Raw genomic sequence first — 22,960 nt, forward strand, 5'->3', positions numbered from 1 at the left:
TCCCCATCCTGTTCATGCCCATTAATTCTCTCAGTGGCTTTTCTAGTAGAGAACATCGACAGTCCTTTGGGAACTTATTATTCCATTTTAAACGAAAATTGGAAAAGAAAACAAATTAACAAAGTAATTCTCTTGTTATCTCCAAAAAAAAAAAAAAAAAAAACCAAAAAACCAAAAAGAAAGAAAGAAAGAAAAGGAAGAAAGAAAAATGTGATGGATTTCTTGCTTAAAAGCTTGGCAGGGCACCAAGATCCTTGGAGAACCACAGTTCAGGCTGCCAGTTTTCTGGGGTTTGTGACCATCGTTCAGATGTTTTATCAGATGGCTTGCAATTTTAACCCTGACCAGACAGGCAGCTTCAAGTATTATCACAGTGCAGTTTATAAGTAATAGCAGAAAAGTGGTGCTGTTATCCCTCACCTCTTCTCACACAGTCACAACTCTTCTTGGAGCAACGTGTAGCATTCTGCTGGGGTGGCTGTGTCTGCAAATCTTACAAAGATAAAGCGACTTCATGAGCAACCCCTGGTTTTGCCCCCAGAACCTGGTTGTGTTTAATGAGAGCTCACGTTGCTGACCACTGCTAATCATAGCCAAGAAGGCAGTTCTTTAGCAGTGGGAAACAAAGAGACACGTGAGCAAAATGCGAACAAGGAGGAACCCCAGCACGTTGTTTGCTCTTCACAGTTCACTGCTCAGAGGCAGTAGGTAAAGTTGCCACGTTCCAGTGGTTCGAAGAACAAAGCACAAAATGGTTCTGTGAAAGAAGTTTCTGGAATGAATGCAGCATGTTAAAATGTAACGTGGGGCTCACCTGTATGCAAAAGGCTTGTTTCATCTCCTTCTTTGTTTGTTTTTTTTTCCTCTTTTCTGAATGGTTTTGTTGCCTGAACTCATTGGTGTTGCATCAGGGGCTCTTTCGCTATTCTCTGCATTGATTTTGGCTTCCCTCTCTGAAATGAGTCAGTCAAGTTTGGAGTGTGCCAACGTGAAGATCTCCCAGTGTAAATAGGCTGAAGAATGGACAGCTTCTAGTGACTGCAAAGGTTTCCTTTCTTGGATAATGAGCCACAACAGTCCAGCTCACCGCTGGAAAGTAGTTAAATGCGGAAGATTTTTATGTGTGAACTAGTAAACGTTTAAAGATATTAAAAACATTTCTCTCTAGTGGCTTCGTGCCAGTGGGAAAAATGTTTAGTAAATACTATAATCTGAAATTTATAACTTCAATGATTCAGGCTCCAAGCATGCTTGGGTTTTTTTGTTGTTGTTATTTTTTTTTCCAAGTTATGTTTTAAAGTACCAGGAGTATCTATTGAACTTGGTCTCTGGGCAGCCCTAACAGCAGGTTTTTTCCAGCTTTATACCAGTAATTGGAGACTGTGGGGTGAAATTGGATCAAAACGAATAAAGTGGAAATGAATCATGGTCTTTGTCTCTATGGCAGGAGAGAGAAAACTGCTAGAAATGGAAGCTGTAAGCAGTTGTGGAGAGGAGAGGAACATTTTACAACATGGCCATTTTTCTGCCCTTCCCACTGGCATGTGTGGGGAGTTCTTAGGTTTTAGGTGAGGTGTGGTAAAGAATTTTCATGCAGGAAACCCATGCAGCTTAGAAACTGATTGCACATAGAGATTTACAGGGGAGCCAAATCTTCTTCAACGTGGAAATGTTCATGAAAATTAAGCAGTTTTCTTCATTACCTGTGAGCACCTGTCTAGATTTCTTTGGCAAACTCAGTGTTTCTATCGGAGCATTTCTGGAAAGGCAGTATTTTGCATGTTCAAGACACTGAAACAGCTGCTAAAAGTAGCATATAACCAGTAAATTAAAGTACATCAGTGGGAGGTAGATAGTAATTTGAACATGTTAGCTTGTCTTATCTCTGTACATAATTGTGTGTATTAAAAAAAAAAAAAAAAAAAAAAAGTGGGTGGAGAGGAGGGGAAAATCCCAGAGGTATTTAGCCTGGTGTTAGCTTTTGCACTCTCTAAGTACTTTTGTGAATATATTATATATTATAGCAGCATTTCACCATAGTTTATATAATGACACGGACCCAATACATTTGGAATCTTTTTTTTTTTTTCTTTGTCTTTTTATTATTGAAATTGAAATGTGGAAAAAATATTTAGTATTTATCCTTGATCAGTTACTTAATGATTGTGTTATTCCAGCTGCAGAGGATATGTATGTGGTATTGGATTTATTGCATATGTTCTGGTTTTTTTACACTACTCTTTTCCTGGTTAAATTACAAATGTCACCTGGTTACTCTTTGTTTGCAGTGGAAACAAAAGCAATTCATGTGCTAGATAGTGTTACAGGAACTATTACATAGTTGAGTTGCAACTAGTAGAGTAAGCTCATCTCCTGATATTTCCTATCCTATACATCACCGCCCTCCACTTTGTATGAATACTGTTAAAACACGTAGGGTGAAATTTCTTTCTTCCTACACTCAGGCCCGGTTGTCATTTATGCTTTGGTAGGACTCCTCATATGCTTGAAAATCCAGCCCAAATCAATGTCAGAACCACATGAACGCATATGGCTTGGAGCTGTACATGCAAGCCTGTGCATATTCCCAGGTCTTTGAATCTGATAGGCAGTCACTTTTCCTCTGATTTGTGTTAATTCCTCATCAGCCATGGTCCACCTCAGAAGGGAAGACGGATGCTGAGCTCTTGGGGTGGATGGTGAGCAGGGACCGGGTCCCAGAACAGCGTCACCCTTCAGTGCTCGTAATGCATCAGTCCTTTCAAGTCAGCCAGCAAAGCCATTCCTCTTGGCAAGAATTCTCAAGCTTGCAGCATTAGATTTTATAATGAGTAGAAAACATAAGGCCAGTCTTTTTTCTCCCATCATTTTATTCACTTATCAATATGAGCAAATGTGGTGAGTATGCCAGCTATGTGGGTAGAACAGTTTATAAATACAGCAGTAATAATTGCTGGCTAATTGGATCTTTCCTTCATTGTTGCCCATTTTATAAATATCCTAGACTCTGGAAGGAATAGATGTTATTTGGCAATTTTAATTTTTTTTTTTATATTTGAGGGGAAAAAAGTTCATTAGTAATTGAGAAACATGTTTTTGTTCTGCTAGACCACTGTTACACTTTCTCTTACAATTTGGCCTGGCAGTGAGGATTAGCCATGGAGTCCTGCTCTGGAAGGGTTCTGGTTGTCCATTATTACCTTGCCAAACAGAACAGACAGTACCTACACCACAACAGGAATATATTGTGAAAAATACTAGAAAGCATATGTTACTAGTTAGTACCTGCCATTATTTTTCCCTTTTTCTTCTTTGCTGGGCCACAAGAAATGAGTTTCTCAGTGATGGACTTCCTTCTCTATCCATGTCCCTCGTAGGCACTGGGAAGCTGGAGCTGGGAGGGTGCTATTGAGATGTTGTGGGACTTGAGCCTTGAAGAGAAAGCATCACTAATTGGCTGTGAGCTAATAAAGGTCACCTGTACCTTCCCAAAGGATGGAAGAGGCAACTGTTGTAGATTCAAAGCATTTCAGTTTTCTGGCTGAACTTCCATATAGATTTGCCACTCCATTAATAGTCAGCATGAGTAGAAGAGAAATTTAGTTAAAGATATTTTTTGATTCTCATATCTTAAAATATGTTAAAATAATCAGTTATTATAATGGTGATTTGTGAAAGGAGTTATGCATTTATTCCTAATGCTTTACATATTTGAATGGTTATGAAAGATACTAATTTTAATGATAAATGTATGAATATCTCATTTTCTTTCAGCGAGCGTTAAATAGGAAAAAAATAACTGCATCTGAATTCAGCAATAAGGAAAGCTCCGAATCGAGCACTGAGCATGATAAAGAAAATTCCTTTATCAAAAGCGAACCAAGAAGGGTGAAAATCTTTGATGGAGGGCAAGTATTGTGCTTTATGTATTAGATATTGCTGGGAAGATATTTTATCTTGATTTTAGACCTTGCAGAGATGTTGCTTCCTGTTAGATTTATTTTAAACAACAGTTCCCATTCTGTGGTCTGTGAAAGTTGGTTTATGCTTCTGTGAAAAATGGAAATTCATCAGAAGCACGGAGCCATGAGAGTTGGGAGAGAGTAATGAAATAGAGAACAATAGGCAGCGTGATTCATTTTTTTCCAAAGGGCAAACATTAATCAGCAGTAAAGGCAGCTAGATACTGCCATAGATGTAAATTCTTTTCCTGTATTTCTCTTCTGTGATAAATAATGTGTATTCTACAGTAAGCTAGTGTAATTGTAGCCAGAGAGGACACAGTCCAGGGCTCAGCAACAGACTGCAGTTCAGTTGCTATCTGGCAGTTTGCTGGGGTATATGCAGGCTGCAGAAGTCCTGATTTGAAAAGTGCCATGGAAATATTTACTGAGTCCTAGTCCATGCACTGCAATAGTTTTAAATCAGTTGCCTGATCTGAATAACAGTTGCTTTAGCTTTAGCCACATTGTTGTGCCGTGTACAGCATCTTATAAAACAGGATTTATAGTAGAAGAATCTGCCAATAACACTTGTAAAAGCTTGGGCACAAATGGTGCATATTTTATTGTTCTAGTAATTGTTAACAGTCTGTAGGCTTTCCATTTGCAGGTTTATAGTTTGAGCCCAGTCCTGGCCAGCAGGTAGGCTATTGCCAGCCACTCTGGTAGAGCACTGCTATATGCCTCTGCACAGCCCCAAATGTTACAGGGAGCAAGTTGCAAAAACTAAACATTTGGCATCCATGAGCAGAGAGATGAATGCTGGGATTGCATCAGGGACTTTTTCCATCAAGAGACAGTCCCAGTAGGCTGAGTATGAAGCACATTAACAGAGCTTTTGAAAGACTTTCCCATTGTCTTAACTGTTGTTGTTCCTTCTCTGTATCCATCGTGAAGCCTCAAAGATGCTCCTTTAGAGCTCTCTGGTGGTCCTCAAACTTACTTCCAAGAGCTGACTCTTTAAAGTATGATCCTGTGTTGTGAAGATGAAATTTGAAGTCTTGAAATGGTTAGTCTCCAATGGTACCTTTATTTTAAAAGATACACCATTGATTCTAAGCATGTTCGTGACTGTAAGTTTAACAAATAAATGCACAAGTTGTTTTTATGTTTTTTATAGTTTTTTAATATTTGATAGATCATGATTTCTAACTAGTTGTTTTTTTTTCCCCTACTACAATTGCCTTATTCTTATGGTGCTGCTACTAGGTACAAATCAAATGAAGACTATGTGTATGTCCGGGGGAGAGGAAGAGGGAAATATATCTGTGAAGAATGTGGAATACGTTGCAAGAAACCCAGTATGCTGAAGAAGCACATTCGCACACATACAGATGTCCGTCCTTACCACTGCAATTACTGCAACTTCTCTTTCAAAACTAAAGGTAGAGGCACTTCTCCGCGTACATTTTTTCCCTCTTTTCCTTCTGTATTAAAGCACAGTTCTCAAATCTGGCTGCCATATGCTAAAGAAGTTACCTTGCTGCAGAGTTTGACTGTCTAATGTTTTCCAGTGTTTGCAGTCCTTTCTGTCTGCTTGTTCAGACAATCATGCATTTATATGAACAAACTGTGGCATCTCATCTAGATTAGAAACTGAAATGGAAAAGGAAAATATAGGAATATGATGAAAGCTAGGTCTCATCCTAAGCAAAGATAGGAACACAGTTTTAAGTCCCCACTGATTATTTGGACATATGACATGGACATATTTTTTGCTGCTGTTAGCACTCAACAAATAACTGTATTAAAAATGGTTCTTAGACCCTGGAAGAATGGAGTTCATTTTTCTCCTTAATCTTGTAACCCAAAGATGGTGTTTAAAGCCTGTTTACAACAGTATTTAAACACATCCAAATTTAAATATGTATATTAAAGAATGGTAGATCCAGGACTTGTAATAAGTAGAAAAGCTAGGGTAAGTTCACAGTCAAAAGACTTCTAGTGAAAGGTTCTAAGCAGTCACACTGTTTCCAGCTTTGAGCATCATTCAGGTGTAATCTCCCCAGCTGTAACCTCAGGAACATTCGTACCTACAGAGGGTTTGAGACTACTCTGCGATTAGGAGGAAAACTTCACAGGACTGCAAAAATAGGATTGATAGTCTTCAGGTGTGTGATGAACTAACACTGCCTCCTTACACCTTAGGGCGCCATGTTGCTTTGTTGCACCATCTTTAAAATTAAATGCTGGATTGTGAACCCAATAAATACTGATGAGGATTTTTGCATAGTAGGCTTGCTGGCCCAATTCCGTTGATTAAGCTCTGCCCATTTAAAATTCTCTTATGCTTCAGTTGTGAAAGGTACTTGTACTTGTTTAATGTTCTGCAGTTGCTAACCATGAGTGTTGCCACTGCTAGCAAAGTTGGGCCTAGGACTGGATGCCTGAAGTTTGTTAAACTACCCCACATGAAAAGCCAGTGTAGGCAGTAATTTCACAGCATGTAAGGCCAAGAATTTTGCTATTTGCGAGCTTATAGCAATACCACATGGCTTCATAACAATCATTTCAAAATTTGGAGTGAAATCCTAGTCTTCTTTCAAAGTAGGAATTAAATATTCCACAGCTATGGAAGCATTTCACCCGCTATAATTTCTTCCATTTGCATACCTCAAAGAAACTGGATTTTGTAAGATAATGTGAAGTCTGAAATAGACTGTTAGTTACAATAATATACATAGATTGCCCTGAAAGTAATGCCTCCTATTCATTTCCATGGAAATTACAACAGATACAAAGAGCACAGCCACATTATTTGGTAGAGAAGATTCTCAGCTACAAAACACTATTTTTCAACAGTCATCACTATTAGCTATGCATTTTCACCAGCAACCAGCAGGAGCATGCATTTTGCACTTGTAACAATCTCTGTCACCACTGCTGAGACACGTCACCATTTCATCTCCATAAAGGTTCACCAAGCATTGAAGAATGTCAGCGGATGCCATTTCTTCCTCATGGAGGAATTCATTGACACACCTTTGCTTCACCTGCACTTCCATGTCAGCTGTCATTTTGTCAGGCTGCCCCTTTGCTGCCGTCTGTCACGTGGCAGGAAAATGCAATGGGATATTGGTGGGAATTCTGGTTCACATTCTACTGCCATACTACCAATATCTGTGTGGGATGCTGTGGGCCAATAGAATAAAAAAGGAGGAGTTACTTTTGGAGTGGCCCTCATACATTTCACATACTCATCATTTAAAACTGTGATCTACTTTTAACTCTTTCGTGATGATATTTGCCATACTTCCTTTCTAAAGGGAATGGCAGCACATGAAGCTTCCCAAGAGTTATGCGTTCACTTCTGAAATTCAGAGCAAACATTTTCAGGCTCATATTTTGAATAAAATTAATGTATTTGTCTAAGTTGGCAATGGAAATAATTGCACTGAAATAGAATCCATAAAATACGAAAAGAATTGCAAGATATGAACTTTAGTTCCACATAGTCGTTTTCTGTCAATATTAATATGAAGACTGAATTAGTCTTTCATATTTGCCAGAAACAAATGACTTTTTTACACATATGCAAAATGCATAATCTTCCATGATTTCCATTTTATTCTATTTTATCTTGCTGAAGAGCTGAGCCAGAGGCTGGTAGCATTCAGGATGATGAACCTGCTGTAGCCCTCGTCAACTTACATTGAAGGGCAAGGCTCTGCCAGATGTGAAATCAAATTGTGTATGTGGTTGTAAATGTAGCTGAATGAGATATGGACATGCTGTGTTAATATCACCATACATTTGTGTAGTCAAAGAGCAGTTCATTTTTGCTTTTGTTTGTTTCTTAAGGAAATTTGACAAAACATATGAAGTCAAAGGCACATAGCAAGAAGTGCATGGATTTGGGAGTCTCAGTAGGCTTAATAGATGACCAGGATGGAGAAGAAGAATTTGGTAAGAATTTAAATCTTTTCTTTGCTGCGTTGTTAGATTTATTTTATTGTCACCCCTTATTACCCTTTTTTCCAAAGTTTTTAAATTAATGTACAGGAAAAAGATACAGGGAGGAAAATCTTAGAAGGTACTGAAAGGGAGCAAGAAATAGTGGAAAAACCTTCACCAAAAGAAATGATGAGCATATGCTAAAGATATGTTGCTGCTGAATTTTTCACAAAGTGTTATGCAGTTTAACTTTATCAGTTTCACAGACAAATCTGAGAAGATTGAAAATACCAGAAAAACAGCTGTTTGGCTGGGAAAAAAATAGTGAAATGTAGGATTTTTTTAAAATAGCTTTGCATAAAATTGTCAAATTTTTGAATACATGTTTTGTAAATTGTATTACTGACTCACCACCCAGAACTATAAATATTTGCTGAGTGCTTTGCATAGGCTTTTCAGGGAGGCTGATGATCTTCTGATGTGGAGTGCTGACCTTTTTCACAAATATGAATGGGAGTAAATCAGTGAGTAGAAACAAAAGATTTTCATCTGGATCTATTCTACTCTTCCACTGATGTTCTTAGTGTTATCAAAATTATTTGCTAGTAGTTGAAATTCTGTATGTCCAACATACCAGAACAGCTCTACTGAAATGGAGGTGAGATTGAGGAGAGTTGAGGAGGGCCACACTGGGTTCACGTGGATTCTGCTCAGCATGTTAAGAAATGTGTATCTGTACCAGATGCAGTGAGCTGTATGACAGGGCTGTGTGCTAACACTCTGTTTGGGAGTCTTGACATGTCTTGGTGCAGCAGTGGCATTTTCTACATGCTCCTGCTTTTCAGCAGCAGTGTGAGCTTTGCGTTGTGTTTTTCTTCTTGAAGTGGAATAGTTTATTAGATTGCAGATGAGCTTTTGAGAAAAGAAAGCTGTGGCGATCTTCATTTAAACAATAAAGGGCAAGAAAGATGAATGCACTTGCTCCCATATGACAACTGCTAGCAGAATAAGCGAATTGGCTTGAATCTAATTCTAAATAATTCTGGGAATATGACTCAACTAGTGTGATTCAGTAGTGCACTAGGTACCAAGAAATCTGCCTTTTCCTTTTTTAGCATTGTTAGATATGTTCATTTTTGGTAAGCTAAAAACATGTCCTCCTTTGCAATTGAGGTACCAGAAAGAATAACACAGAAGATAAGCAACAGTAAGCAGCTTGTGATCCTTCCCTCAAACACAAACAGTGTTCATAAACCTTTTCAGCCTTCACATGACGGAAAAATTGTCGCGACTCCTGTAAGCACCGTTCTGTAGCTGTGTTTGATTTGGTTTTAACTAACACCAGCTTTATCTTTTTCCTAGGCAATGAAACCATGTTATTGATCGATACGTTGATATTTACAATTGACATAAGTTTAGTATAATGGTAAACGCTCCAAATGTTAACAAATTATCAGTAATACCCTATAGAAATAAGCCATTTCAAGCAGTTGTTGAAAGTCTGCTTTTCTTTGGCTCTAAGACTACATAACTGAAAGACAGAGAGTCCTTACATGCAATGTAATGGTTTATTACAGGTGTGTGCAACTATCCTATAAATAAACTACATTCCCTGATATATAATTTTTGTTTCAGTAATTAATAAGTTAGAATCTTTTGCAGCGAAATAAACAAAAGCCACAGAGCAAGGCAAACAGTCACTAGGATTTGCCATGTAAATCCACAAAGTTCTTCCAGATATTGAATTGTAAGGCTGCAGTGCATTTTTTTCAGAGCAAAACAGGTAACACTTCCTTTTTTGTCTCTTGTTTGTAACTGAGAGCTCAGAAACAAAAAACAACTTAGTGATAAAGTCCCTGTCTTCTCTAAATGATCCGACTCGGATACCCACAGAATCACAGAATTGTAGGGGTTGGAAGGGACCTCCAGAGATCATCGAGTCCAACCCCACAGGAAAACCAGCTGTTGAGGACAAAGCTCGGCACTGAAAGTCCCATCCAAGAGGCAGGGTAATTAAACCCATGGTAAACACATCTGTCCCAGCTAGACCAGTCCAGCCTTTCCATTTACCACAGAGCACAGTGCATTTACAGTTATCCATAGACATTCAATGAGTAGCTCAACATTTAAAAACTGTGATTGAATCTTTCACCTCACCTAGCCATGCTGGAGGGTGCTTCTCTGGGTAACTCAGAAACTTGCTTGTTGGCCCATCTTTAAGGCAAAGAGGAGGGAAAAAAAGAAGTGTAAATTATTTCCATGTGAGCTTTGTAAATGTAGGTGGTTCTGCTCTCTGAAATACTAATTTTTTGGCCACATTTGAACACAAGTGAGTGGGGGGGCTTTTTTGAGGTGTGTAGGTGGTCTCCTTGCACCATCCCTCGGTCCCCTTACCCAGGCAGCCCCACTCTGGCAGCAGGGCTGGCCTTGGGAAAGGAGCTTGCCCTTGGCAGCCAGAGTCAGCTGGATGTGATGGCTTTTCCTCGTTGAAAGGCAACGGGAGATGGTGTGCAGGAATGTCAGAAAATGTAGTAGGAAATAATTCTGACCTCAGAAATAAAATTTCATCTTTCCCATAAGCTGTGCATGTTTGTCTGGTTTCCTGACCCGCAGAATGTCTGTCTGTCACTATGTTTTTTTTTACCCAAATGCTGATTATTCTCTGATGGCAATAGCAGTATATACAACTTTCCTTCAAATTACTAAGTTGTATTTCTTCTATCAGACGTGGAATTAAAGAATTAATTTTGGAGAGTTGGCCATAAATTTAACAAAGCCGTCAGCCTTTTATTTACTAAGGAATTTGGCAATTCTGCAAGTATTTTGCACATGATTTTTAAGCACAAGCTGTCATGATTGGAATATATCATTTTTCAGATTGACATCAGAAGATAGCTTTGACCTGATTGTAATTCAGATTAATAACATCAGCATATTGAGTAAGGAGTGCAGAATAGTGCACGATCCTGAACACGGGCATGTAAACACAGAGCCTGCTTTTTCAGTAACTTGAGAAGCTGAAATTTGGTTGTGCTGTCACATCGAGGGAAAAATAAAGAGATGCTCTCTAGCTGTCTGACAATATATGTGATCAGAGCTTTTAACATAGCATTCTTTGTGTTTGGACTTGTCATCATTTGGGTATTAGTAAATACTTCCTGGCCTGGGTTTTTGTATTCAAAACCATTCCCTCATCCATTTATCTTTCATCTTCTGCTCTGTGGAATGTTCTTGTCACCAAAATACAGGGTTACAATGTAAGGAATGTTAATATCTGAATTAAATTGTCAGGCGAGGTGAACCATTTAGTGTGACGGACTGCAACTGGGGATATCCTCTTCTGCCATGGTGACTGGACGTCTTGCTATTCAGTCTTAAAAACAACAATTTGTCTTCGAATTAAAACAGTTATTAAGCTTGAACCCATTATGTTTCACATGTAAGTTGATATGTGAATGGTAGAGTATGCCTGAATAAATGTAAATAGTAGTTATTTATCAAGGAAATCTTTAGATGTGGAGAAGTTGTTTAAGTGGTCTCTGGAAAAAAAAAGTTATCTAGAAATGATCAGTGCATTACCTGTAAAAAATCCCAATTTTAAGTTTCAGATGGGTATCATATATGTATGCATATATATATTACATATATACAACTACATACATATTTAAACTTTCATTTTCTGCAGTATTAAATAGACCCTTCTAAAGACACAGTGTTTCTAAGTTAATTAGCTATACCTTACTTATCACAGCAGATATTAAATTAGTTTCCATGGCTCTTCATTAGCTTAATCATGACTCAGTCTGTGTTTTCACTGCACCTGCGTATAAGAAGTAAAAATAAATGGAAATTCTTACAGTGATATTCTCCTTTTGCAAGTAGAATGGAAGGCTGGGTCTGTGTAGCTCACATGACTAATTATTATTTTTTTTTTAATTTTTAATAGCACTGCCTTATCTTCAACTAGATATACGTTAAGTATGCTGGAGCCTTACACCTACAGCCTGTGAGTAGACTAGCTAATGCTAGGGTGGCTTTACAATATATAGGATACCCAGGAGGACTCAGGGATAAATAATCTCTTTAAGCAACAGAGATTGCTCTTATTTTTTTTGTTTAGTTTTGCCTAGTTATTTTCCACACTCATAGGGGTGAAATTCAAAAGCCCACTTTTTTTTTTCCTCTTCTCTGAGAAGCAGTGGCTATTACCAGTCTGAGTTTAACCCAGTAGATGTCACTGTGAGTCCTGCGTGGTGATGATGAGCACTGGACAAACAGTAGCTGAAGCAAGACTGAAATCAGTCAATGAAAACCAGGGAGCACAGTTGAAAAGTCAAGGAGACGGAGAGTTTGGATGTGGGTGCTAATGTTGTTTCACCCAACAGTGCTTTGTTTACCCTCACTTCTTTTTAAATTTGTTGGAATGGTTGTGAAACTGTCCACTGTCAGACTAATACGATAGGCAAAAGGCAAGTCTGAGCTTGTATTTCTTTAGCAAAACAGAGTTCGTGTTGATGACATACAGACCTTATTTTCAAGTTCACAATAATATGATGCCATACTCAAAATATGTCTGCCTTCATTGCCCTAGTGTATATATATTGTTACATCTGATGAAGAACATACATAGAAAGAGAACAAATGCATGCATTACTAGATACTGTATATGCTCACAGAGTATATCAATTTTGTATTAATCCCTAACTGAAGATAACTACACAGTTTGATCTGGTAAGTCCTGCTTTGAATTACTCTGGTGCTAAAAGCCATCAAATTTAGCATAATCAATTATGGAACTAGCTAGTGGACAAACAAGCAGATACTTAATAAGATATAACTTTAATCTGTGTAAACAGAGCTAATAGTGATACCTGTAACTAGTCTATATACATTTTTCCATTTACTCGTATACTTGTAAAACTTAAGCAATCTGGACGTGTGTTTCCAGGTTTTCCTGGCAGTGAAAGAACTAGAATGCACATTTTACTTTTCTTCAGAAAATCTACCTGATTATGATCAAGTTAAAAGCCATTGAACTTAATGTCATTGTAACCAGTGCAGAAATGGCTCGTCTGTAGGGCCTGATGAGTCAGGTCATGTGATGGACTAATATATGAATTTCTCTCTCTATTACAATTACAAGCTGTAAGTTTAGATTCTGAAGACCTGTCTGATACTTTGGTCTGGTCCTTTGTGGTATAGCAGTGACAAGATGACTGTTGGTAAAAGCATGTGCACTAACGATTCCTGTAGGAAAAAAAAACAACTTTAAATTGTACAGAGATCCCTGTATCAGTTACCTAATAGCATCACAGGAAAAGCAGTGCATGGACTTAAAAAGCAGTTTGCTAATGGACATGTTAGGATGCTGATAATTCCAACTAATGCTATTGTGCTAAAGAACTTCAAAATTTTTCTTTCTTGCTTTGGGGTAAAATATCAGTATATAAGTGTTCTTGCAGATCTCTCCAAATTCTCCTGTGAAGCCCTAGAAGAAGTCTTTCTAAAGGTTTTAGAGAAAAGATTGCAGCTGACTGAGGATGGGAGACGTTCCCTCTTTTTTCAGAAACATTCTTTATCAAAGATTGAGGCTGTCTTGAATGGTTTTTCTGTTTAAATGGTAGGATTTGAAAGAGAAGTAGCCTTCAGAAAGCATAACAGCTGAGACATGAGAATTACAGGTTCAGATCACGTAGGATATGCATGGATATGCATTTTCAGTAAAGTTTGCAGGCTCTCAAAGTAAAGGATAGGAATGAGAGAAGTCAGCACAGCCAGGAAAGTGCTTTGGGAGCCCCACTGGGAGCGTGCTTTGCTGATGGCAACTACTTTGTCCATGCTGAAGGGTATGTGTAGAATGACTTGAAGAGGCTTTGGATCAGGCATGCATTGAAGGAAAGAAAAGCATTCTTCCTTACTAAGTGTTTTTCCTACCTTTTTTTTTTTTTTTTTTTTTCCTGTTTTTAATTATTGTTGCTATTGCTGTTTGGTTTTGGTTTTGTTTTCAGAAAAATCTGGGACTTTTCACACCAAAAGCCATTTCCTCACGTGCTGGTGGCCCTTGAATTCATGACATATCCCACAGCCTCGTACAAAGTTGAACACAAATGGAACAGTAGTTCCATTTGGAAACTGAGTTCTGGTTGTATATTTCAGCTACATAATCATATAGGAAGCAAAGAATTATTTTTTTTCCTAATAAAAACTTAAAAGCCTAATTAAAAAAAAAAAAAAATTAAAGCCTAATGAAAACAAGGTAACTTGTAGGCAGAGTGGAATCATCAAAATGGAGCTGGGCCAGCACTCCTAGGTTATCCTAAGATGGTACTTAGGAAGAATCTGTCACCGTGCGTGGTCACAGCCCAGATACCACTTTCAAGTAGACCATGCCTGGTTTTGCCACCTCCTTAAATTGCAGATTCAGGTCCTCTAACAACTCACTAACAACTCCACTGGTGTACAGTGATGCTTAAAGGGATGACTGACTACAAAAGCTTGGGCACCTCTTGTTTCACTGGATGCACACAAAAGTGTAGAAGGCAAAGCTGTCCTGTTCACATTGCCAGAGCAAGCAAGTCAGGAATGCTTTGTTTTTCACATCTGATGTTTCAGAGCAGTGTGGGAGTAAGGGAGCTGTATTCACTGCTGTCACCTCGCCTACACTGCAGGCTCTGGCCCCAGGTAACCACTTTTAAATAGAAGCTGGCAAACTCATAAGGGGTGGAGGTAAACAGAGAAACAATAGAGGGAAATTATATCCCACAGAGCACTGCATTTAAGGAGTCTGTGTCCCACGCATAGTTCCCCTTCTCCTTTTCCATGTTTTCCTTCCAGAAGGCCTCTAGAATGCAGAAAATGCTCTGCATAAGCAGGGTTTTATAGTAAATCTTGTAGTGTTTCTAAATGCTGATTTGAAAATTAGATTTCTTACTTTAAATCAGGGCATGTTCAGGCATATATTTTGCCTGCTTTAAAAATGTGGTGTCAGTCTAATTACTTCAAGTAGTTTCTTTTGCCAGTGGAAACAGTCATTTGTGATGGCCATCCAACTTGATAGAAAAGGTGATTCGTTTAGAGAGAAGGAGAAAAAAGAAAAGAAGCAGTACAGTTTCTGAGAGGAGATAGATGTGTGTTGTTAGTAAGGAGAAGAGTAACCTACAGAGAGATCCAATAAAAACTACAGCATGAAACCCAAGACTTTGCAATGCCCCGTGCAGTATTTAAAAAGATGGAAGAAATGCATAGGTCACCCTTTAGATGTAAAACACAGAGCAATTTGTGACATCTGTCACAGAGGCATTGAGGGAATTTATTTCCATTCAGAACTCAAACATATGTGAGCATTCTAGCTTCATAGATTGTTCTGCTTTGCATATTAATTATCAAGAAGTATTAAACAGCAAGAAATGAGGAATGGAAATGACAGAAATGAAGACAAAATGCTGCTGAACAAATTATGTATTTTCTTCTTTGAATGATTTTGTAGATGACAATTATAAATGAAGACTGGATAAAATCCTAAACCATATTTTTGTTAGCATTATTCCAATGATCTGCAGGGTTTAACGTATTTTTTAATAACATTTTGGTTTCATGCCTGCTGTAGAAAATGTAGAAAATCTATATTTTCCATATTTAGTTAATGTACAAATTACTGTGTAGGCAAGAGAGGGGCAAAATCATTACAGAGGGATTTTTTCAAAGAAGCTATTAGTCTTGTTCCTAATTGCACTGCTCATTTGAAACCATAAAGGCTTATAATGGTAGGTAGCTTGTTGAGAGGTAGCTCAATTAAACCCATTTATTTTACCTACAGCTCAAGATGCTTATTTTCGTTTTGGTAACTTAGCAGCCTAATGTATTTGTAATGCATTCTACTTCTTGAAAAGGTTTCTTTTTTTTTCCAGAGTCGTTCATTTTGATAATAAGTTGCTGTGCAGATTTCCCCAGAACAGAATCTCTAAATTTTTGGCTAACCAGCCATCCCTCCTTTTGCAGAGCCAAACGATTTTTATGCTGATATTTTTTTGGGAGCTCAGCAGACAGACCTTTAATCAAGTATGAAATATTAGCGCATCCAAAGCATTTTGTCTTTTTATAAAATGTGATCCCAGACAGTCTGGCTTGGAATCAGATACAGCAGATGGGATTTTGTCTCTTTACTAAAGAAGATTTTTTCTTTCCAAGTTGTGGTATAAAAGAAGGAGAAAAGCTGCAGTAGAACTGCATTACGTAGAAAAATTTACCTACAGGCAGCACAAAGTGTCTGTACCAGTTTGCCTTTAAGAGCTGAAGTCAGGAAGGCTTCTTCTTAGGAGTAAAATTTCATGCATAAGTAAGTTTTTATAGGATTAGGGCTTTCTTGTCTCCTAGGACATCTCGGGTGACTTGCTCATAATTCTTTCAAAACGTGAACAAAGTGAGAAATCTGGTAAGGTCTAATTTGGTCTCTTTTGCCTGCTAACGAGACAGATTCCTGACTAACAGCCTCCAGTCTTTCTGTTTGTATCTTTCAAAACCCTTTGCAGCAGTGATTCATACTGGGTACAAGGACACCCACTTATGAGTCAGAACCAGCTAGAGAGTATCCCACTGTGAAGGTTGGCAGACGAGCTTCGCGTGTCGTCACTAGGAACTTAATGAAGCAGGAATCTGCTCACTTCTCCCCCAGCAAAAGAGCGAAGGGTGACTTTGAGCAAAAGGCTATAAATGGCTTAAAAGAACAACCAAACCCAGAAGGTGGAAAGCAACAGGAAACGGGAGATGAAAGATTATGTAACTGCATAACTTAATATGTGTGCTGAAAAACAAAAGTGAAAATCTTCCTTGTTGTTTTGATGACGTGGGAAGAAGTTGAAAGATGCACATGGCATGCATTTTTTTGGCATTTCTAATCACTCCCTCCTACCTCTTTCCTAATCAATCTGGAACCTTCATTGGCTTGACTTCCGATGCTTGCTTTTGCAGGTGAGAAGCAAAGATTGGGCTGTGATCGGTCAGGGTTTGATGCGGAGGAATCCGATGGTGCGGATGAAGATGAAAATGACAATGAAGATGATGATGAAGACAGCCAAGCTGAGTCAGTCCTATCCACAACCCCCTCGGTGACGGCCAGCCCCCAGCATCACCCCTCTCGACACGGCCTGCAGGATGCCACAAGCGCTGATGAGGACAGCAGACTGCCGGACTGCTTTGGTGGGATTCACACGGACTCCATGGATGGTCTCCCAAAAGCACTGCTCACCAAGATGACTGTCCTTAGCGCAGCGCAGTCAGTTAGCAGGACCTCCAGGTCACCAGCAGAGTTTACCCACCAGGAAGAAAACGAGGACAAAGCCCAGGAGAGAGGAGCTGGTCCCCACAGTGCGGGTACTGCACTGGTGGACTCTGCTCCTGCTTCTCCAGGTCGCCATATGTCTGTGGATTACCCCGATCCAGAAACAACTGTGGCCCACTCCTCAGTAGCAACCACAATCCTTACAAAGGTAGGAGTCCAGTTCTGGGGGTCAGAGTGTTATTTAAAGATCATGTTGGTGATTTTTCACAGGTCTTGCCCTTCATTCTTAGAGTTGTTGGCTCATGCTTTAAAAGAGTTGAAAAATAGCTGAAGCACAAATGTGTAGCCTGTAGAGACAGCAGTGTCGTAGTGGCACTGGCATCGTTTCTGAAAGGATTAATTGTAATGCGGTCATTTCAGATGAAGTTTGGAGCTAGTAGAATGTATTGCAAATGAGATTGGATATTACAGATATGTAGAATGAATGTATGGTGGGGGTCATGAAGTTTTCAGTGGAAAGTGATGTAATTCAGAAGTCACTTTACTCTGAAATACAACAGTGGAATCATTGGTAACTCCCAGGGAAGACTAATCTAGTCCCAAAGGTTTTTGCCTTATTGCTGTACAAAAAATTGGGCAGTTGCTTATCTCTCCCCAAAAATGTTTAACAGTAAATTTAGAATGAGCACCATATGTTCAAGGAATCTAGGGATTGCCTTTGCAGAATAACAAAAGGAGATAGAAGCACAGATCTGAGATCTGAGTTCCCACTGCTCCCAGTTTTTCTCCAAATGAAGGAGCATTTTGATAGGAAAAGGATCATTTTTGTCCATCACTATTCTGGGCAGACAGACATGTGGAAAGGTGAAGTCAGTTGATGAGCAAGACTGCAGGTGTATTCAGTAACATTTGCAACCAGTGCTTGTAAAGCTACAGGGAGCCAGCAGGTGTTAAGCATTTTACAGTTCAGCAGTATTCTAATGGAGTTTAATGGGGACAGCATAAATCATATACTTCATTGACCCTAATGATATCTTTTGAAAGTTTTGAATTCTTACTGTGACCACGAGGGCAGTAAGGCTTCCCAGGGTAATGCCCAGAAAAATACGATGCAAAATATTGCAAAGTTTCAAGTGGAGGAGTAATTACCTCCCTGTCTGTGATGACTTCAGCGTAGATGCATGCAGTTACAGAAAAATAAGCGTCAGGAAATGTTGAAAATCATAAGCAGCAGGTAAAGATTTGATGATAGTTCAAGTACTCAGTGACTTGTTCTTTGAAAATCTCTACTGCTGAATTGGTTTTTTAAAAGAGTTAAATAATGAACTGTTGGCAAGGAAAGCCAGTAAAAATTATTGCTGCGTTTCATTGTTTGACGTATCGTCATTCCTGCTTGTAAGAACTGTGAGTGCCGTGTGGCAAGTATGAGTTGGAGCAGTTTTGTAGTGTGACAGGGAATAAGATGTAGTGATCTCTGGTCGCTGCAGACATCTGTCACAAAAGGTAGGACCATAATATTTGTGTTGTGTGCCCAGTTGTTATCCATAGATACCAAGAAGGCATTTGACTCTCTTAATCAGACAGAACTACTGAAGGATCAAGAAAATATTCACACAGATAAAATCATGAAAAGTTCTTAAATGTATATAACTCTAACAATTCTCCACATTAATATTAAAAAGGCATGTAAGTGATAAAAGGCAGTCATTCCATACCAGACTGCCTCCTCCGTTCCCAGTCAGAGGAAGTGGTAGCTGTGGTTCTGATGTTTAATCTGCAGTCTGCTCCCATCATGCGTGTTTGTGGATCCAACTTCTTGCCGTTGAGACAAGGGATTGAGAAAGTTTAGGAAGGCTGTATGTTCTTTCAAAAGTATCTGTACCAGCTTATGAAGATTTCTAGTGAAATGTCAGACACCACTTAGTCCTGAGAAAGACTTTCATTTCCTTCTGACACGTCTTCCCATGTAGAATAGATGACACTGCATGGTCAATAAATTCTGTTCACCTTTAACCAGTACATTTCCTACTAGCTGTTTTCAAAGACTTTTGTTGGTAATTTGTTTTTGTGCCTCCTCCAGAGATTTTTTGAGAATTTGGTCAAAGCCACTGAATTACAGTTTAGGACTCTGTAAACCAAATAAAGTTGTGCTGTTCTTTCTGTATTACAGGCAGGCCTAACATTAAAAATTGACTTCAACTGCAGTTTAAGATTTCTTGATTTAGGTGTTTTTAGGAAAGGAGTTGCTAGCCTTGGCCAGTAACAGAGTCTACGTAAGAGGAAAAGAGAGTATATAATACAATTGTTTATCCAGGTCTGTGCACCAAACCAAGGCAAGATGGGGCAGCTGTGGGATGTGGGTCTCACACCTCATTCCAGTGTCCATCCATCACCTCAGCCTCAGTGGGTGCTGCAGTTATCATCCTTCTCTTGTCACCCATTTTCTGGGCTAGGGTAATAAATGGGCAAACGGGTTGTGATGCTATCCCTGCCTTCCTGAGGCTGCAGTGCCTCTGGTAAGCGAATCTGGTGTATCAGAAGTGCCGGCTTATTTAACATTTTTGCCTGAGGTGATTTTCACGATAAACAGCTCTCCAAAGCTGCCTTCCTCCTTTAGAAAAAACAGCCACGTACAGAGGATATTCAGCAATGTTTTTGAGTCCTGTGCTGAAGAGAAACGAGCAAGGATAATCATGAGAGGAAAATTCAATTAGTAGGAGAGGAAGGAGTTGGAAAAAGAAAGGAAGGAAATCAGTTCATTGTTCAAGCTGGGCAGCATTTACCGTGAGCCAGTCTGTTGTTGTTTTCATCTAAAACGAAGTGTGAGGGGGTGGGCAGCACGCCAAGCAACCTCGAGATTCCATGTAACCTGGGGGCAGCAGCAGCCATCCTGTTAACACGTCCCTCTCGTTCTCTCCCAGAGCACGCCTTCTGCCACCTCTCCCTCCTCGCCCGCGGAGCAGAGCCTGCAGACCGCGACGGCATCGCCCTACACCGAAATCCAGGAGGAGAAGCTGCCCAGCGCCCCACTGCGCTCTGCCGAGCTGAGGCTGAGCCAGACTCACCTCTTCAGCCACCTTCCGCTGCATTCTCAGCAGCAGGCCAAGGCGCCCTATGGCATGGTGCCAGTAGGGGGGCTTCAAGTGGTCCCTGCCGGCCTGGCCACCTACTCCACCTTTGTGCCCATTCAAGCTGGCCCGGTGCAACTCACCATTCCCGCCGTCGGCGTCATCCACAGAACTACGAGCGGCCTCGGTGAGGTGGGTTGCACCGCCTCGGCTGCCGCCACGAATCCCATCGGGGTTGCCGAAGTGAACAGCGTGGTGCCGTGTATTCCTATTGGCCAGATCAACGTGCCAGGCATCCAGGGTCTCAGCACGCCCAGCTTGCAGCCTCTCCCACCCCTGGGCATGGAGACGGTGAACATCTTAGGCCTGACAAACACGAACATAGCCCCACAGATGCGCCCTCCTGGAATCACTCTGAATGCCGTGGGCCTCCAGGTCCTGACTGCCAGCGCTACTCCCCAGGGCAAGCCCAGCCCTCAGGCGCACATCCCAGGCCTGCAGATACTGAACATTGCCTTGCCCACCCTCATTCCCTCCATCAGCCCGGTCAGCGCGGATGGGCAAGGAGCCTCCGAACCACCAGCTTCAGGAAGCAAAGCTGGTGATGTCCAGCAAGAGCCAGCTCCTGCCAGCTTCCCCGACGTGGGCCACGCGGCCAGGGCTGCTTCTCCTCAGGTGGTTGCCGGTGGCCAGCGGTACAGCGTGAAGAGCCTTGCGGAGCCTGCCCCCGCGAGCGACTATGAAAGACTCAATGGGCAGGGGAAAGGTGATGCTGAAAAGACTGACCTCGCCGACCACAGTAAGCCAAAGTGCGACGTCTCTTCGGTTCAGGTCAAAAGGGCTTCCCCGGTACAGCCCCGCTCAAAGGTGAATTCTGACGTTTTAACCAAGTCCCCGGTCCATCGAACTGTCTCTCCGGATAGACAGGTACACAGGCCAGCAGCATTGCCCCGGAGGCAAAACACGGTGCAGTTTAGTGATGGCAGCAGTGACGATGAGGATAGACTCATAATAGCAACCTAGTTTTTGTTTTCCATTGTGTTTATTTTTTTATAACACTTACAGGTTTCTTTGCAAACCTTCCTTTCCTTAAAGCACATTTTTCTGACACAAACCCATTACTAATCTTTGTGCAATCATGAACTCTTGACCAATAATTGTTTTTTCTTGTCAGCTCCAGCCATTTTTGTACATGTTGTATAGACGATTGTGCCTTTTTGGAGTTTTATGTTTAGAAACCTGTACAGATTGTTGAATATATATATATAAAATATATATATATAAAATATGTATATTAAACCCAGGTAGTTGCTTGTGTTTAGTAAGTAAACATCTTATGTCAGATAAATAAATGATTAAATTATATGTTGCACTGTTAAATGTAAATTTTTATGGCTGTGGGACAAAGTTTCTGTGTACAGATCTAGTATGTAAAACTCCATATTTATTGTATCCATATTAGTCTTGGAAAAGGGTCTGTCCATCTTTCTTGTGTAAGACGGTAGCTTTACACTTCAAAGAGAAATACAGTATCTGTGTTATGAAATATTACAGTAAAATTTTGTTTACTGACTTTATCATTGCTTATGTTGTACCTTCTTGATGCAAAGGTGGAGAAGTGCTCGACTCAGTCATTTTAGTGTCGTTCCCTTTGCTTTCAGCTTAAAAGGATTTGGCGATGGCATGTGCCCACCTGGTTTCACCTGCTGTAAGAGAAAGGGTACCTTCTGTAGGCATTTGGAAAAAAAAGCTTCCTCTGCAAAACATCTGGTGATGATGAAGCAGGGAGGGAATCCCTCAAGTTTTTTCTTTACAGTAAGCATCCACCAGCCCAATTTTTTTCCTCTTCATACCTTAAATTTGAAAGCTTCCCTGAGGGAAGAGGGTCAAGGTGAATTATTTTTGTAATGTTGAACTATAAAGCCACTTTTTATTGAAATTAAAATATTGTTAAACAAGAAAGGAATAGTTCTATGTCTGTTTTTAATTGCAAAATCTGCCCAGCAGTTGATAAAGCGGGACAAAGTTAATTGTTCCCTAAATTTGACTTTGCCTTATTCATTCAGGATTTAAAAAAGAAAAGGAAATAGGTTTTACACATGCAATTCATGTGCCCTTACATTGACAGACTCGTGGGCATACAAGACATGGATGGATCCCAGAGTCCTGCAACTGAATAAAAATTGTGATTGCACACAGTGAATACAGTTCAGGGGTGCCGTGAAAATTTTCCTATGTTCAGCTACTTGAGGAAAGAAGCCTCGCATGCTGTAAGGAAACGCACTTGTGAAAGTTTCAAGCTGACCTGTGATCTTCAAAGCGCTGTTTTTTATGCTGTGCCCTTCCATCACGTTCTTGCAGTGATAAAAAGTTTATAAAACTGTTTTAACAAGCTAATTTCAGTCGAAAACTGTTAAGATGTCAATTTGAAGCAGGATTGCCTATATGAAAATAACCAGGATGAGGGCACACAAAGCAGCTGGAGGAAAAGGGTGGGAAGCAAAGCATCAGGAGCAAAGCTGAATGAGAGCTGAGCTGTGTAGTTCACAGACCAACTCCTGCATCCAGCTCAGAGAAGTAATTCACACCTTGTACTGCTTGTATTCAGGAACGGCAATATTCAAGATCCCTTCGTAACCTTTCTTCATCTTCCGTACTGTACTTGCGTTGTACTCGTTACATTATTCCATTAAGGTGTGTTGTGAATCTGTAGGCGATGT

At 40.0% G+C, this 22,960-nt stretch overlaps 1 protein-coding gene across 7 annotated transcripts in view; it reads left to right on the forward strand.

Moving 5' to 3' along the window:
- The window catches only part of HIVEP1 (HIVEP zinc finger 1), a 116,452-nt gene that overhangs the window by 87,958 nt on the left and 5,534 nt on the right, over window positions 1-22,960 (forward strand). For 6 of the 7 annotated variants that reach the window (XM_048938541.1, XM_048938544.1, XM_048938542.1 and 3 more), the window contains 5 exons: window positions 3,775-3,908; window positions 5,211-5,386; window positions 7,803-7,907; window positions 16,863-17,380; window positions 20,094-21,817. In XM_048938541.1, the coding sequence (XP_048794498.1) occupies window positions 3,775-3,908; window positions 5,211-5,386; window positions 7,803-7,907; window positions 16,863-17,380; window positions 20,094-21,263 (2,103 nt within the window). In that variant the 3' untranslated portion in view covers window positions 21,264-21,817. Of the gene's footprint in view, window positions 1-3,774; window positions 3,909-5,210; window positions 5,387-7,802; window positions 7,908-16,862; window positions 17,381-20,093; window positions 21,818-22,960 lie in introns of those variants that run through there. The other variant, XM_048938548.1, reaches the window with a different exon arrangement.

Source organism: Lagopus muta, chromosome 3, assembly GCF_023343835.1.
Source record: "Lagopus muta isolate bLagMut1 chromosome 3, bLagMut1 primary, whole genome shotgun sequence".
Taxonomy (NCBI): domain Eukaryota; kingdom Metazoa; phylum Chordata; class Aves; order Galliformes; family Phasianidae; genus Lagopus; species Lagopus muta.